Source organism: Astatotilapia calliptera, chromosome 18, assembly GCF_964374335.1.
Source record: "Astatotilapia calliptera chromosome 18, fAstCal68.1, whole genome shotgun sequence".
In the NCBI taxonomy this organism is placed as follows: Eukaryota; Metazoa; Chordata; class Actinopteri; order Cichliformes; family Cichlidae; genus Astatotilapia; species Astatotilapia calliptera.
Genome location: NC_137439.1, coordinates 31,817,764 through 31,835,991, shown reverse-complemented (window position 1 = coordinate 31,835,991; position 18,228 = coordinate 31,817,764). Strand labels below are relative to the sequence as shown.

Sequence of the window (18,228 nt, the reverse complement as noted above, 5' to 3'; positions counted from 1 at the left end):
CAGCAAGACCTTGCCGCTGAAACAAACAAGCAGAGTTACAACAAACACACATGCACACCACAGAAGAGAGAAGCGTTCGAGCATAAGGTGGAGAAACGGTAGAAAACGATGGTAAACACAGGAGGACAAGGAGACCATGACGTACCCCCTACCCCACCCCTCAACAATAAGAGGCTCCAGATGACCTAACCTGGCTTGTTGGAATGCCTACGTTGAAAATCTCTAACCAAGGAGGCATCCTTGACTGTGGAACCAAAGTCCTCTCCTCTGGCAGATATCCTTTCCAATCAACTATCCGGTCTTTAAGTGATGACATGACAAATCCTGCTTCCGGGCCCAAACTACCCTGTGTTTAATAAGGCCTTTGTGTTTTTAATATGTTTTAATGCTTTGTATCTTGTTCTATTTAATCTCAACAGTGATCACAGTCAGTGATCACTGTCGGCCTCTCTCGGTTTTTATTACCTCTATTCATTTTAAAGCTCAGTTTTTAAAATCTTATGATGTAACTACAGCCCATGCAGCAGTATATTAATGACTAACCTCGTATTGTGGATGGATTATCTCAGTTGTTCTCGTGACTCAAGTTCGGTCCGTTTACAGCATCCTGTCATGCGATTGCATTTGTTTGTAACCATCCGGAACCCTCGCGTTAACTTTTATCGGGTGGGAAAAAGTTAGCGTTCATCCTCCAGCTTCACTGTTTTAATTATGCTAACATAGCTGTGTCACTAGCGATCATGTACTAGCTAGCCTAACTTCAGTAACTCTACAAATGTCACTGCTGTTTACTTTACTGTCTTCATTTATGTTGAAAGTGATAGCAGAGCTACAGTATACGTCTTAATTTGTTTCGAAAATCCCTCAGTCAGAACATGGTATATTATATTTAGATGGAAACTAGCGAGCTAACTATATTTTGTTGTTCAGTTGCTGTGAGAGGGCAACTCTTGGCCCAATCAAAACTGAAGTTGGGGAAACCGTCCTTTGAGAGTGTTAAATGCTTTTGATGGGCTGCAGCATTCCATGACTCGTGAGAGGTAGGGCAAGTCTACCGAAATCTCTGAACTTCCAGTAAGTTAGGAAACCCTATGAAGTGTTGCAACTGTTTGACTTGTGGGGTCTGGCCACTCCATCACTGCTTGAACCTTGGCTGAGTACACCTTGACCTTCAACATGAAACTTCAATTTCTTACCCTTAACATAGTGTCTGCTCTCAAGTAATCTTTGGAGTACCTGATAAACATGGCGTTAATGGTCCAAAATAGTGTGAGACAAGATGGGAATATTATCCAGACAGATTAGTATGGAGCGGTTGAGGAACTCTCAAGGCACATCATTCACCAACACCTGGATAACAGCTGGAGCATTGGTAAATCCGATGGTCCTTGAAGTGACCCAAATGAGTTAAATGTTGTCTTCCAGTATTTTCCTTCCTTGACGTGGACCAGGTGGTAGGAAGTCTAACCTTGGAAAGACAGTGGCTCCTTGCAATATTTTAAAACAGTTGGAAAAGATAAAATAGATTTTTCTTTTAACAGTGATCTGGTTCAGACCTTGGAAATTAATGCCGAAGAAGAGTCTTGTCAAGTTGATACAGAGTTTTGTCTTGAAGGCCGGATGATACATACCAGCAGCAAGGGAGTAATGGATATATTTTCCCATTACATCATGTCCTGGTGTGATGAGGCTGTGGCGATAATTCGTGGGGAGCAGTTTACCAAATCTTTAAGGAAAACTTTCTCCAAATCATGATATTCTGCAGGATTGATTGAAAGATATGTAGAATCTGTGCTGGAGGATGCAGCACACTCAAACCTGGAGGGGAAGCAGACTGTAGACAAAATTCATGGCAATGAAGGCTCTACCCAATAATCTTATTTGAATCCCAGTTAATTTTGGGGGGTCACAACCTTTCAGCCAAGTGTGACTCAGAACAAGCAGCCTACCAGGAGCATTAAAAATCTATAAACTGATATACCTTTGGCAAATACTTTTGGCAATATAATTATTGCCAAAAGTATTTGCTCATCTGCCTTCACATGAGCATATGAACTTCAGTGACATCCCATTTTAATCCATAGGGTTTGATATGATGTTGGCCAACCTTTTGCAGCTTCAACACTTCTGGGAAGGCTTTTCACAAGGTTTAGGAAGTAATTTTTATGGGTTTATGGGAATTTTTGACCATTCTTCCAGAAGCACATTTGTGAGGTCAGACACTGATGTTGGACAAGAAGAACTGAGGTGGATTGAGGTCAGGACTGAGGCCAGTGAGGTGCTTCTACACCGAACTCACTCATCCATGTGTTTATGGACTTTGCTTCATGCACTCGTTCAGAGTCATGTTGGCACAGGAAGGGGCCATCCCTAAAGTGTTCCCACAAATTTCACAGCATGAAATTATCCAAAATAATATGGTATGCTGAAACATTAAGAGTCCCTTCATTGGAAATATGAAACTCCTACAACAACTCCTGAAAAACAGTCCCACACACCTCACCCCTCCAACAAACTTTACAGTTGGCACAATGCAGTCAGAGTAGTGCTGTTCCCCTGGCAAAAACCAAACCATCGGATTGCCAGATGAAGAAGTGTGATTTTTCACACCAGAGAACACATCTGCACTGCTCTAGACCACTGGCAGCGTGCTTTACACCACTTTATCTATGCTTTGCATTGCGCATGGTGATATAAGGCTGCTGCTTGGTGATGCAGCTGCTCTGCCATGGAAACTCATTCCATAAAACTCTCTATGCACGCATCTTGAGCTAACCTGAAGGCCACATGAAGTTTGGAGGACCTACCACTTTGTTGGTAGGCCACAAACAGTTGACTGTGGAATATATGGTAGTGAGGAAGTTTCAGGGCTGGTCTTGTTTTGTTGTTGGCATCCTGTCACGATACCACAGTGGAATTCACTGAGCTCCTGAGAGCGACTCATTCTTTCACAAAGGTTTGTAGAGACAATTTGCATGCTAGGTGCTTGATTTTTATACACCTGTGGTCATGAAATGATTGGAACACCTGAAATCAATGATTTAGTTGAGTGAGTGATGTTTGGCAATACCCATCTGAGTACAATGGATCCATCTAGACACAAGACAGCTTTAGGTGACAATGTATCGATATTTGTCCACTGGGGAAGACTTCAGGTGACAGAAGAGATATTTTTGTTGAGACAACCTACAACAAAGCCTGGTGACGGTGCTGCAGACATACAGACGGTGCTGTGCTTTTTTGGAAACCGAATTTCCCAGAGGAACCCACCCGAGGGATTAATAAAGTTTTATCTTATCTTATCTTATCTCTTATATGGACAGGCACTTGGGGGAGGTAGGCAGAGCAGGGAAACTGGATGCAAGCGATAATAGTAAAAAAAAGACAATGAGACAGGCGAAGAAATAAAACTAAACTTAAGACATTAAAGACAAGACTATATCAAAATAAAACAGGAAGTGACTAAACTTAACTAAAAAGGGAAATGCAGACACATATATGCAAACTCTAGAAGTGTGACTAAATTATAACAGGACCTAAGGACTCCAAATATTCAGTAACATGGATATAATAAAATTATGAACACTAAAAAAAGAATACAGCCTAAAAGGCTCAAAACCACAGTCAGATCCAGGTCATGACAAAAAGTCCACAGCAAAAACAGCTCTAATCAGGAACCAAGGAACCTGAACATCAGTCCAACAATTTAGCAACAACGAGGGATTTTTTTCAGCCTTAAGTAGCAGGTAATTATTGATTAGATTGCACATAGGTGGGTACCTACCAAACTGTTTGCAGATGCGCCAACAAGGAAGGAAGGCGAGCTAGCAAGACCTCACCTCTGAAACACACAGAGTAACACCAAACTCCTCCGCACCCACACCAACAGAGGAGAAAGAAAGAAAGCAGAAGGTGGAGAAATAGGTAGAAAAGGTATGCCAATGCAGAAGGACAAGAAAACCGTAATATTCTTATTACATATGAGCAATCCAAAAACAGTAAGATAAGACTATTGTGCAGTAACTTCACCCTGTGCTGCCACCTTGTACACCTTGGTACAAATGTAACTGTGTCTGCAAGCATCTACATGAAATGCAAATGTTGAATGCAAGAGAAGTAATGTCTAGTGGGCTCCGTTGTGGCTCTGACTCTTCCCACACCCATGGTAGATGTTCCCACGCACATGTATAGAAATAGTTTAACAAAAATAGCACGAAATAAATAAAATATGAAGCATATGGAAAGTTCAGTAAGAAAGATCTGCAATCACTCATCTTCCTGCTTTTCTGTTCTTTACATGACTACTGCTTTACCACACTGTTCATCTCAATGCTGATATCATAACTCTAGTCCAATCATTTTCTCACCTGCCTTTTTTTAAGCCAATCAGCCTCCACTTTGCATGGTTTAAATCTTTCCTCTACATCTATTTTAGCTTGTTATCATTAAAGAGTAGATAGAAAAAAATGGATGTAGAAACCAGGACATCATGAAGTGCCAAAAACTGCAGTTCCTCATCTGGCCACATGAGGCTGGCACCATGTGTGAGTCATACTCCCATAACTTTATAGCATTAAAAAGCCCGTTTACAACCTGGTACAAAATGTGCTTTAGTGTTTAAATGTAGATTTTCTTGTGGCTTAATGTTAAAGCCCACACCTCAATTAAAGCCAAATAACTGGATTCCTACAGAACATTTAAAAACAAAATAAGCTTTTATACTTCACTTTTGATGAGCACTAATTGCACTTATCCATGTTTATGCTAATTATGAATTTGCTCTCATACAGTTTGCTAAACACGCTTGCACTTAGCCCTTCATTCTGTTGCACCACTGTGAACAATTCTTGGCTCCAAACACCACCAACAACATGCTGGACTTGAAAACTAATTGGTGACATCATAGTGGATATCTTTCACATATAGACTCTGTATGGGGTGGCTTTTGGAATCAGCCTCAAGAGTCCATTAGTTTTTGGCTAATCAGTGCTGGTTTTATTTTTAACCCTATAATATTAATGGAATCCAAAAATCTGAAATTCAATACTAAACACAATGTGACAAGCCAATACATTAGACCATTTAAAAAATATTAACATTTTCACTGACGTCTCCATCTAAGAAACTAAAGCTGTGTGGCTACAAAAGAAAAGAAACACTAAAGTAGGATTTTCTGTTTGACCTAACAAAGGTTAAAAATACTTATTTTGCGAGACTTCAAAGGTATTTGTTTTGCACTTGCAAACTACTTTAAATAAATGAAGGGGCAGGATACAGACAAAGGTGTATTGTGTCAAAGGAGTTGTAAAGGGCTGTGCTATTATGTGCAGTTAATTAAAACAGCTGTCACAAAGCACTCAGAAATAACATGAAAGAGGCAGGTTTGGAGTAATGACTGCATGTCAATGCAGCGTTGACTTTATTCTCAAACACATTATTAGAATCTAAAAATAAGGAAATGGGTGCTGTTGCCCAGCGTGCTTTCATCTGCCAAAAAAACCAAACAAAAAACACATTAATACAAAGAGATACAGAACGAGAGCGATATGTCTCGTTATCATTAACACTAGAACAAAAGCTGATTTAAAAAAAACAAAACAAAAACAAATTTAAACACAGCCAACCCAGCAACAGTTAAAGTTTCTTAAATAGCCTCTGTGAACAGAGAGATAGAGATGACAAAGGAGACCATGCAACCCACTTGTGCGTTCTCATTAACACTTCACACACTCACACAGTTTGGATCCAAATCAATATTATCAACAGACATATGCCAGGAGGAGGAGCTGTCATCATACAAAGGGATGTTTTTTTTCAGCAGACAATTGTTTGACATTTTATTATTTCATGGACTAAAATACAGTGGATTTCATCAGGAGAACAACAAACGTTCTTTAATCGTACACAATTATTCACAGTCGGTGCCTGGTTAAACAAACAGCTTCAGGTGCTCTTCCAGATCTTTTTCCAATTTGTCTTGAGCCGAACGAAGCGGTGGGATTTCAGTCATTATCGCAGTGTTCCACACTCACAGTAACCATATGTTCCCTGTCTCTGCAGACACCGAGTGGGACTTCAGACCAGACGGCATCAAACTGAGGGCTAACGTTCATGTGATTAAAGAACCAGTTATCAAACACAATTTGTGTCGTATTTGGTTAATAACATTTTGTTTTTTTTGCCGTTCCTCTGACTTTGGCTATAGAAGGAGACCGCAAGTATGAGTTAAAGAAAAAAGAAACGAGTAATTGTCCTTATATGGACAACTGAAAAGATTATGTTACAGCAATTTACAGCAACTAATTGTAAACACCATCCTTGCAAAAGAGGAACTGGGGCAGATGGGAAATCAGACAAAGGTTGGAGTATATACACCAATATACCTCTCCATGCTGGTGTACACATTTTCAGTTCAATGGTGGTACAATGCAGTAAACAGACAGTAGAAAGCGCCAAATGCAGATGTTTTGTCAGCATTCTCGAGAAATGTTCCATTCTTCTGTTGCTGGAACTATTATTTTAAGAGATAAACTAATTTATTACGGATTTAGACGATCCACTGTGAGTCTGATTTTTGGCTCTCGCTGTGTTTAAGGATGGAGAGAACAAGCTGGAGGTTCTGTGGTGTGGCAGTAGAAGGGCTTGGCAGAAGGTTGATGCCATTTGGTCCTGAGATTAGCTCAGATACAGAGGTTTGTCTCTCTGGAGAGCCCTGGAAGCAGAGAGGAGAATCAATAAGGACATGTTTGACACGCTTCATTGTTTCAATGATGACCACGAGTTTTTCCCCTTTTGTTTCCTAACGAGCCTCAAGAAAAATCAAGTCTGTTATAAGATTATATGAACTGGTTTTGGTCATTTCTACTCTAGATTAATTTACGTTAATCCAAATCTTTTGTATGCCGAGGTGATATGCATTTAAAGTGATTAATGTAGACTGCAGAGTACACATTGGTTAATATTACAGGTAATACAGTTGTATTTCATTTTAATAGGTGTAATCCCACGCATCTGCTTTTAGGCATTTTTCTACATTCATATGGAAACTGAGAACTACTGCTAAAAGGTTTTTATATTTAGCTAAGATAGAAAAGCTTCTGCTTCACTGGATGGCTATCAAGAGCAGTGGGTAAATGTTCCTCACATTATTATATATGAAAGACTAATAGAAACACCACATTCCCATCATGTTTTCAACACCAACTTTCCTTTGTCTTTCATTGACATCGTCTCACTGTATTCTCTTATCCTTTAACAGTTTAGCAGCACCATCTGGACAGGTAACATTTTCTTTCTGTTATTTTGTTTAAATATATGCTGCACCTAGAAACCCATCTAATAATAGTGCAGTTGAATCAGTGAGCAATGACAGACAGGCTGGTTGTTCCATGGTGGAAGTATTTGCATTATTTTGTGTCAGCCAATGATAAGTGTCTATCAGCTGCTAAGGAGCTCTGCTTTGCATTTGGAAGAGTTACCTTAATGCTAACTACAGCTCCACAACACTAGTGGTTAGGCTCACTGGGCAGGACAGCCCTGAAATCACAGTTAGCTAACTTTTACTTTGGCTAAAGCTGTTAATTCAATAGAAATTACCAAGCTTTTTGCTGGTTATGTGGTGGTAGAGATGCTAAATGCAAAAGTGAAAGTTAAACGCAAACTTTGACTAACAATCTCTCTTCTTACAGTATGGAATATAATGTTACATGCCAACTTTTTAAATGGTACTAATACTGCTATGTTACAAGTTACTTTTAAAAGTTTTGTTATCCAGGATTATAATAACATGTCACAGACTTCCACACAGGAAAGGTGTAGTCAGAAAGGGGTTGTTGCTGCTCTTGAAATGTATCTTTGATGTTACTTTTTTCCCCCTCCATGAACCATGTTTTCTTGATCGGATGTGGCCACTGCCATCTGTAACCACACATCATCTAACATCACTGCAGACAACAACACGTCTGTCGAGTATTGGGTTTCTTTTTAAACACCTGCAATCCAGTGCAGTGTTAGTACACACCCGTTGCCATGGTAATCAGTGCTCCAGTCCAGAGAGGGGTGATGATTCGGTGTATGCCGACCCATCTGGTGGTAATCCACCGATGATGACATCACTGCTCCACTGTTCATGATACCTCCACCTATTGGCTGGTAGTCAGATTGGAGGGAGGGAAGGTAGCCCTAAACAAACAAACAAACAAACAAACAAACAACCCCAAACAATTAAATTCAAATTCTATTTATAATGTGCCAAATCACAACAACAACAACTGCCTCAAGGTGTAAACAAACAAAACGATTATAACTTATTTAAAATAAATAAATAAATTCAAGAGGGAGCACCATTAACAATAAGTTAGTGATTTCAAATATGCATTTGACAAAAAAGGAGACCTTGAAAATATTCATTCTTTAACTAAATCACAATTACAAGCCCACTTTGTTCTGAGTGGCCACTTTCAAAGCTTGCAACAGGACAGGATTTGTGAGCGCCGCAGTGGAGAGTTCTAAAACAGTAACATATTGTGGCCCCAGATATAAATGTATGTGTCAGATCACATTAACTGGTGAAATAATTTAGCAAGCTAGCCAACTAGTATTTCCACTTAGATGAAAGCAATAATGTTAGCAAGAAGGTTAGTATGTACGGAGCCCCTCTGATGACATGGTCCAAAAAATAAATAAATTGTGGCCACAAAATACTACTTCGTGGGCACGAAATAGTATAACGTGCCCACAAAATACTTATTTGTGGCCACGAAATACTATTTCAAGGGCACGAAATAGGTATAACGTGCGCATGAAATGCTAATTTGTGGGCACGAATTGGGTATAACGTGGCAACGAATTACGCATTTGTGGCCACGAAATAGATGTGTGCACATCATATTGATACAATTCCTGGACAGCTGCGTAGAGACATAAGTATGAGAGTAGGCTAAACCTATAAACCATGGACAGAGACGGTATGATTGATTTTTATTTTAGGCTGGGAATGAGCTACAAATGCATTTTGAAAAGCCTGGCAATGCAAGGAACCATTATTACGGAGAGACATTTAAACAGGATATTGAGAGCCCAGTTGCTTTACAGACGTAAGTACGACCTGGACGCCGGGATCGATTTTATTGTCAACCAACTGCAAGGGGCTGGGAAAGATCACAGTTATCGGTCAAGTGTTTCGTGGCTACAAATTAGCATTTCGTGTGCATGTTATACATATTTCGTGCCCACAAAATAACATTTTGTGGCCACAAATAAGTATTTCGTGGGCACGTTATACTCATTACGTATATTTTGTGGCCACAATTTATTTATTTTTTGGACCATGTCATCAGAGGGGCTCCGTAAGTATGCAATGTTAAATGAAATTTTATTTTAAGAGATAGTTTGTAGTTTGTCCATTGTAACAACCCTTATTATGACATAGCACCGCTAGGGAGTGTCGTCCTATTATTGTAGTAGTTTGAGAGTCTCCTAGTGTGAGTGCAGAGGCCGTCATTACAGCCAAGCATCTGTTTAGAGAGACCGTACCATTGTAATGGGCTGGCGCCGGCGACTACCTACCCCCGGCACATGCATGTACGAATAGAGTAGAGCCATGGACACCTAGCTTGTATGGTCTTGTTCTGCTAATATAACCAACTAAAGGTCTTTTGTTCTATTTAAGTGACTCGCCTCCGAGTTGTCCGGCTAACCTCCACACCACATGCCCGCTGGACCTTCCTCGCCAGACCGCCGTTAGCATGTTAGCAAACATGGTAGCGTTAACACTAGCCAAAAGTTTATGTTAAACCCAAACTTAAACTTCTTAAACCCAAGCCCCACGTTTCAAATTCCCTGCTGATGACCGATAGTTAAATACAATACTGGTGCTATCTATACTGGTTGATGAGATGGTTTGATTTCATAGATAAAATTAGTTTTTATCTGGCAAAAAGTTAGCTTACCTGCTAGTGCTAACAAACCGCTTGAGACCCAGTGCGACAACCATACAGTACATTTTTACACTTATGTAGCGATGCCATGCATTTATGATTCCTAGCATGCACAGCAACAACAATCCGATGACAATTAAATAAATAAATAAATAAATATTATTTTAACAACCTGTAACACAAAACAGTTCCTGCTAAAGGTGGAAAAAGATTAACTTATTTCACCTATTTCCCCACTTAGGTCACAAATGCACTGTGACTTGCTTGCCTGCTAATATTGCTGCTAGTAAAATAATAATGAAGTGTTTTTGTCCTTATGTGGAGTTTGTGTCATAGAACGAGTCTATGTCACAGCTGCTCATTGTTGATGGTGAGACAGGAAAAGTAGCATTGAAGAAAAATACTGGGGTCTCTCTTTTGTTACACTAGATGCATTCAGACAATAGCAATAAAAGTGTTTAACAAGAAAAAAATGAAAGGTTTAAAGGAGAAGTTGTCCTGAATAGTCTGAGAGGGTTCACTGTGCCAAACATAACTTTAGTGAAAATTTAGTCACAGTACTTGAAAAAAGCAGGTAAAAAGTAAAATCTTTTTTTCTTGCATTAAAGTGTCATTAAGGAAAGTTTTAATGATATACTGTTTATTTCCCCCTTCAACTTGAATTAGTCCATGGACAGCTGATGGGTTCTGAAAGCCATCTATTAGCACATCTTTGGCAGAATGGTTTCAGATGAACAGAGATAGGAATGAAGTTCTGAATGAAACTCGCATGAAAAGGAGAGGGATGGGTCGCAGGTTCATGAGCAGTAATTACAGAATTTTGAGAGCTTTTCTGATTCTATCTCCCAGGAGGAGGGAGGGAAAAAAGTGAAAATGTAAAGTTAGGAGGAAGAGGAAAAAAAACATCAGCAAGCATGTCTCTAACCATAGGATACTCGAGGGAGGAGAGAGATGGAAAAATGAGTGTGTAAAATGACAAAAGTGTGTATGTGGGGGAGGGGGGACTGAAAGGGAAGTTAATCTGAGTGTTGTGAGTGAAAGAGGAGAAAGAGGAGGACAGCAGGTGGTTTGGTTCCCCCTGCTCTCCTCTCCCCCTCCTCCTCTACCTCACCTATTCATCTATTGTTGAGCAAATTCTTCTCCTTCACTCCTTCACAAAGACCCCATCTGCCTCTTTTGTCTCTCTCTCTCTCCTCTCTCCCTTCCCCCATCAGTTCTCACTCTTGACTCAGTAAAAAAAAATAAAACTTTTAGCGCTCTGTAGCTGTGTCCTCTCATTTTTGCCTTCTCTTTTACTTTTCTGTGTTTTCGGGTCTCTCTTTTTCTAAAAATATGCAAAATGGAGGAGAGAAAGGGATTATGGGAGTTGGGGATTAAAAAGTGTACCATAAAAAGGAAGGGGGATCAAATGGGAAGTGAGGCTCAGTGGTAATCTTTGGATTTTAACTATTCTGGAGGAAACCGTCTTCCATGAATTCATATCATAGCTGTTCATCTTTTCTTTTTCCCCTCTGTTCGCAGAAATACTAAATGAGCAGCTAACACTGACAGTAAAGGCAGAGAGGCTGACTGACAGACTGATTGACTCTGTTACAGTCGAGGTAAGTCCTTTTTCAGCCGTGTAACATTGTCGGTTTAACTAATCTTAAAGTGACAACATTCTGCCATTTAGACATTTAATCACTAACATTCAGGCAAATCCACATCAGTGATGGAGAAAGCCATGGTACCTGTGCCAAAAGACTTCAAACACCTGCCAGCAACACCATTAGTGATGGGTAACCACATGTTCTTACATGTAGTTAAACAGCAGTATCTGTGTGTTGTAGCTGTCCTCACCCCTCACACCATCTCAAAGTATTACTAGCAAAAATGACTTTTGCCAATTATGCAGCAAATGTGGTTGGTGCATTGCACTTTTTTCCTACTTCCACATCAAACCGATATCAAACGCACAAACACAACGGTTGCTCAGCGGGTTCTTGGAGTTGTCCACACTTATTTAAGATTTATGCTAAAACAGATACATATAATTAAGACATGGAATCATTCTAAGTGAACAAAATCTTGTAGTAAACTGAATCAAATGCTGCGTCACCATTACGGTCCAACACACACATAAATGACCTTATGACCCACATCTGATGGAAACAGGGCAGCGACTTGTCCCTGCAGATTGATTGTAGGAGAAATTAGGAAACACACATACATACACACGCATGTGTCATTATCATCATAGTAAGATTTATCAAGTGCAACTGACCTGTGTCATAGCAGGGGAGTGTGCCATTCCCATTGAGTGGCCACTGAGCTGCTGGTGCTGATGGTGTGGATTGTGCAGCCCTCCCAGGTGTGCCTGGCTGTGGAGCGGAGGGCTGATCTGGAGAGGAGGGGTGGATGCGGCCGCTACAGTGCCAAGAGACATGGCTCCCTGATGGGGGACGCTGGCTCGTGGCACCGTCCCTCTGGAGGACAAAGCCTGGAGCTGGGGATGTATCTGAGGGTGGGGAGGGGGAAGATGGGGGCTGAGGCCAGGGCTCGAAGTGTGGGAAGGGTGTGAGGGGTGAGGGTAGGGCATGTACATGCCTTGATGGTGATGAGGAGGGAGAGGGTGGCTGAGTGGGCTGGAGGAAGGGTGCTGCCCTGGGTGACCAGGGTACACTGAATGTTTGGGTGTAATCATGGAGGTAGAAGAGGGGGAAGATGAGGAGGAAGAGTGGGTTTGCTTCATTTCAGATGGGTCATTGTAACTCTGTAGAAGAAGAAAAAGGAAAACTGAAAATCAGGAATTTTCTGACCCTTCACTCTTATAATCCGTAACTTAACTTGGCGTGTATCAGTGTGTGTAGCGCACCTGTGAAACCAGACTGGCTCTGTAGGCAGCCAGCTGTTTGAGATACTCCTTCTTAGCTGTCTCAGTCTTCTTTTTGTACACCTGAAACGCAAACATTTAACTCTGAAAGTGTGAACCTTCATCACAGCATTTGATAAACAAAAGGCACAACTACAAAAATTAGGTTGGATTTAATCAGAATAATAATAATATCACTCTAGTGCTGAGCTAATGCCTTTTTCTAATAACACAAATTTATCAATTCCCAAAGCATGTGCCAATACTCTCTGAAGCCCAGCAGCGATCAGTCCAGCTGACATGCCACTTGTATAACTGTTAGGTTCACATTAATGACTGTGAATCTCATTGGTATTGTTAGAGCTCACATTCCCCTAATAAACGGTTGATTCCTGTCACAAACATGATGCTGACACTTATCGCCTTTTTCACGCACTCTGCATTTGCTTCCTTCATGATGTCACAGAATAAAATGAGCATGTTATGCCTCAAGGCCAAGAGTGCAGTAATGCTAGTGCTTCTCTGAAGCTATATCTGCACTCCACACTGTATATAAATGCCACTTGTTTTGCACATGTTCAACTACCAACCTCTGTATATTTTATATATTTTATTTTATTGTTTACTCTATTTAATTTGTAAAATATGTATATACACACACACACGTAGAAAAACATATTTAGTATACACATCCAGTAATGCACACACTCTTATATTGTACATATATTTATTACTCTCAGATTTAGCCTTTCTTATATTTTGCTTGTTTTGTGTTATTGTATTTTTTTTTTTGCACACCTCTGTTGCTTGTGAAGCTCGCACGCAAGAATTTCACTCGCATATACCGTACCAGTGTACCTGCACACGTGATGTGACAATAAAAGTGATTTGATTTGATTTATTTAGACAGTGGTGATATAAACAAATCACTAATGTCAACATTCTCTCACAAATATAAAAATAGTGTTTGCCATCATCCCAACCTCAATTTTGCATCCTAATTTTGGATTTTACTGTAAACTGATACCAAATACAAAACACAGATGAGAGGAATGAGAATCAGTTCTGTATATTATGCAAGTACCAGAAAAAACGACTTACTGTTAAATTTGAGTACACCTGTTTTAGCTTCATTTCACTGTTGGTACTCAGCTTTTAAAATGCTACTGCTGATTTTTAAGGATCTTCGTGGCATCCGTCCTCTATATGACCTGCTAGTCAGACATGAGCTTCGACAGAGCCTGAGATCTTTGAACAGAGGACATCTGTTAAAACTGCAGCTGGCAGACATTTGCTGTCAGAGCCCTAAGCTGTGGGATGAACTGCCTGAGTATTCAGGTTAAGTCGGTCACTCACAGACCAACGAAGACTAACTTATCGGTAAGCCGTTTCTGATTTGATTTTGATCTGTTTTAATATGTTTTCTCTCTCTGCTTAATCATTTTTAGTGTGTGTTATGCTCATGTTCTTAGCAGTATTTGATTTTCTGATGTTCTTGCTTTGGGCCGTGTTAATCATTTTGTTTCAAAATGAGCTCTATAAAAGTGAAGAGCCTGCCTTCACAGTATCAGTTTTAACTAGAACTTTGCAGAATTACTATCAGTTTGGTTGCAATTTTGTGCAGCAAACCACCAAATATAAGCAGTGACACTCATCGGAATCAATATGAGTCATGGGGGTGGGGTGGTGCTAATGACATTTTTGGAAATGTTTCACATATGAAGGGAGATGTCACAAAAAACTGAACTACTGAGATACAGTGAAATTTGTCTTTTCCTATTTATTATCCCTTATTCCTACTTTAGTACAGCCTTCCCTCCCCTTACCTGTTTCTCTTCTTCTGCCAGACCATCCCACATGGAGGCCACAATTTTTGACACCTCCCCAAAGGTGGCATTGGGGTTCTGTGCCTTGATATTAGCCTGGGTGTCCCTGAAGAACAACGCGTAGGCAGACACTGGCTTCACTGGTTCATTGGGGTCCTTTCGTTTCTTTTTCTTTGGCGTTTTCGGTTTCTTGGAGATGTCCGCTGCTGCTGGCCTCTTCTCTCCCTGCCGAAACAGAATAAAGGTTAACACTGTATATAGAGAAAATGTGAATGGATGAATATATAGATCCTAGGTCACCAATAGGTGGACTGCGACTATTACTAGATTTTGACAGACTGTTTTTATTTTTCAGCTTTTCTCTTGTTTACGGTAAGGTTATTTTAACCTCCTTTGCCTTTACAGTTGTCAGTGTAATTAATTATTAAGGAAAAACATAGAACAATCTCAGCCAATAAAAAAGCGCATGTGAAAACAGTAATTCAGAGAAACAGACAGAGGGAAAAGGAGTGTTAACACCGAGATGGTTTGCATGTGAAGTGTAGTTAAGGAAAAAGAAGAAAAAAGGAAACTTAAATGAAACCTTTTCATTTCTCAAAATTAAACATTTTATTTGAAGACACCTTTTTTTTAAAAAAAAACAAAAAACAAAACTCCAAATCCTGTTTTACTTGAAATGAGAAAAGAACATTTTATTATTATTTTATTGTTAGAGTACCTGCCAGTCCATTGTAAAAGTTAATTGCAAACGTTAAAATACTGTTAAATTGTACTTTCTTTTACAACTGTCAGTCTACTTGAAAACATATTTTACATATATATAATTATGTGGAACTTTATGATTTTCTGGACCAATGTTTGAGGGAATTTTCTCTAACTGGACCTCCTTAAATTTTACTTGGATACCCCCGATATAGACTGACAAAGAGAAATTTGTATATAACACGTAAAGCATAAAATGTTAGAATGTAAATTAAATATATCCTTAAAAACTGTAGAGTGAGTGATTTTCTTTCTGTTGTCAGCAAGTTTGCATTTGAACAATTCACACCAAAACTGTTTTTAAAACATGTCCTCAGCTAATCTTTGATGTTAAGCAATAAGTAAACCGCAGAGATGGTCTTAGGGAAAGTCCCCACCAGCAGAAGAGCCTCTCAGTAGAGTGGTTACAGTCATTGCTGCGCTAAACGGGTGAAGTCGCCATAATACCTCAGCAAAAGCAGCACATCTGCTCAAACGTTATTGTCTATATGGTTCTAAGTTATTCTTCTGAGAAACTTTCACTAATTACTGATTATCATTTAACAGTGTTCAGATCATATACTTTATGTCATAACAACATAAGCCCAGCTGAGGAAGAAGAATTTTCTATACTGTTAAAGAAATCCTTGTATAAATGTGTGCTTGAGGTGCACATGACGTCGGGGGCTGATGTGCAGTTTGCTCACATGTTTAAAGGGCACACTGCATACCATGCTGAGATGCGTCAAGTTATTGGCTAATAGCTTTTTGGAAACCACCTTGTTAGTGCAAAAATGCCTGTCAAATTGTGTCATCTTTGACAATTTTCATGGATTTACCTAAAGAAGTAGTATGTAGTCATATGTTTTTGCAACAGGCTGCTAGTAACGATGTGCCTAGAGGTACAATATAGAGTTGTGTCATTGCTATGTTATCTAATATGTTTAAACACAACACTGGTTTATCACTTGAGGTCAGTGTTATTAAGTGGCTTAGTGAACAATTCTCTGAAAATGAGTGAAAAAGCAGCCAATGTCCAAACCATAACTTTGAAAGACATTCAGAAAGCTGGAAAACTAGTGCTCAATAACACTTTAAAAATGACAAGAAATGATATAAAGAAATGTTGAGAAAGGGCGTTAAAACATAATTAAGTAATTAATGTTTGACTGAAAACAGCAAGTCTGAAAATAATACTACACACAAACTGGAAAGTGAAGGAAAGTACTGGACCCAGGGTGCAAAGTTATGACATCATAATGTCACGATTGGTCAAGCTGCAATAATGACCCTTGAGCAACATTATTGTGTCTACAAATTATATTAAAGTGGTATCAGTTGTGCTGCTTTCTCTATGATTTGATGGCTGCTAGCTGTTGCAGTGATTTTCTGTAGAGAAATACATTTTCACTTAACCAAAACAAACTCATCTAAGCTGCTTCATCAGCACAGTATGTGCTTTAATCAAATTCATCTGTCTGCAGCCTTACATCATAGGAAAAAAAATCCTCCTGCTGTTATCTGATTCACGTAACATCACCATCTGGCCAATGGCATAACCAAAATCTTTGGATCCTTCACTTGGATTATGAAGAAGGTCATATTTAGCCTGTAATGCTGCACCACAACTGCACTTTCTTTATCATGGTAAATTAATGCCTTTAATATTGCTCTTATGAATAATTTTTCTTCCTTAAAGCACTCTAAACCATCTGTGAGTAAAAGCCGCCAGATAAATTAATCTGCATTGTCTAATAAGCACGCTGGGTTTTCCTGAGCTTGCATACGGCTCAATAAAGGGGTGCCCCTGTTATGATGTGTATGAGTATCAGACTCATTTTTGCTCTTTTATTTTCCACCCTTCCCTTCCTGAAGAAAAAATTACCTGCACAGTGGCTTATACCGTTTCCTATCTATAGTGTGTGACCAAGTTGGTAAATATTATTCAGCAACACAGTAATAGTTTCATTTCCCCAGAAAACGAGCAGTTAGTTTGGAGCGGTGTGAGACAGCCAACGACGAGAGAGCTGATTTCTGTCTAGTTGATATGCATGGAGAATGCCTCCATGATGACACATAACATTATTAAAATAGCTCTCTCACAAAAGAAAACACAACTGGGTGTTACAGCCCAACAAGATGTGAGTCATTTGAACAGAAGATGCTGCGTCCATGTGTCTGTGTGTTGTTACCCTGAGTCCATCATCATTGTCGTCCTCGTGTGCTGAACTGGAGGGAGATGGTGTGGCAGATTTACTTCCAGGAGGTGAAGGGGAATTATGGGTAGCAGAGTTCCCACTCAGTCCCAGCTGGGATTGGTTGATGGTGGACAACTGGTTTTGCTGGCTCATGCCTGATTGGCTCTTGGGCCCAAGCGCTGCTTCGATTGGCTGTTGGCTGCTGGTAAACCGAGAATCTGAATTCACCATCTGCTGCATCTGTGTAAACAAAACGAGTGATTATGGCTGTGAAAAAAGTGGATGACTTCCCTTTATTGCATTTATGTTTAAAATATTCCAATCTGCTGTTAGCTCTCTTAGCTTTTCATTATTGTACATTATTGTAGAATCTTTGTTACAAAAAGGCAAAACACATTATGTAATGCACTACAGCCTGGGATGCAAAATCCAATCAGTATTAGTTGATTTGGATAAGAATAAAAATTAAAAAAAATGAAGCATCCTTGATCTGGGCCTCTGTGTGTGGACATTCTACCCCTCATTTGATCAGGTTTTATCTCTGCTATGTAGCAGTCCGGGATTAACTGATAATGAAATCTCACAGTAATGGTGGTAACAACTGACAGGTCTGAGGAAAGATGGTATCAGAAGCCCAAAAGTATTCTCTACAGATCTTAAACTCCACTGCTACT

At 39.7% G+C, this 18,228-nt stretch overlaps 1 protein-coding gene across 1 annotated transcript in view; it reads right to left on the bottom strand.

Annotated features, from left to right (window-relative positions):
* Positions 1 to 5,382: 5,382 nt before the first annotated feature.
* The window catches only part of tox (thymocyte selection-associated high mobility group box), a 63,352-nt gene continuing 50,506 nt past the window's right edge, over positions 5,383 to 18,228 (bottom strand). Inside the window, exons 5-10 of the mRNA XM_026148583.2 lie at positions 17,549 to 17,794; positions 14,616 to 14,840; positions 12,793 to 12,873; positions 12,202 to 12,690; positions 8,021 to 8,181; positions 5,383 to 6,712 (exon numbers count right to left, since the gene is read on the bottom strand). Of these exons, the coding sequence (XP_026004368.1) occupies positions 6,676 to 6,712; positions 8,021 to 8,181; positions 12,202 to 12,690; positions 12,793 to 12,873; positions 14,616 to 14,840; positions 17,549 to 17,794 (1,239 nt within the window). The 3' untranslated portion in view covers positions 5,383 to 6,675. The remainder of the gene's footprint in view (positions 6,713 to 8,020; positions 8,182 to 12,201; positions 12,691 to 12,792; positions 12,874 to 14,615; positions 14,841 to 17,548; positions 17,795 to 18,228) is intronic.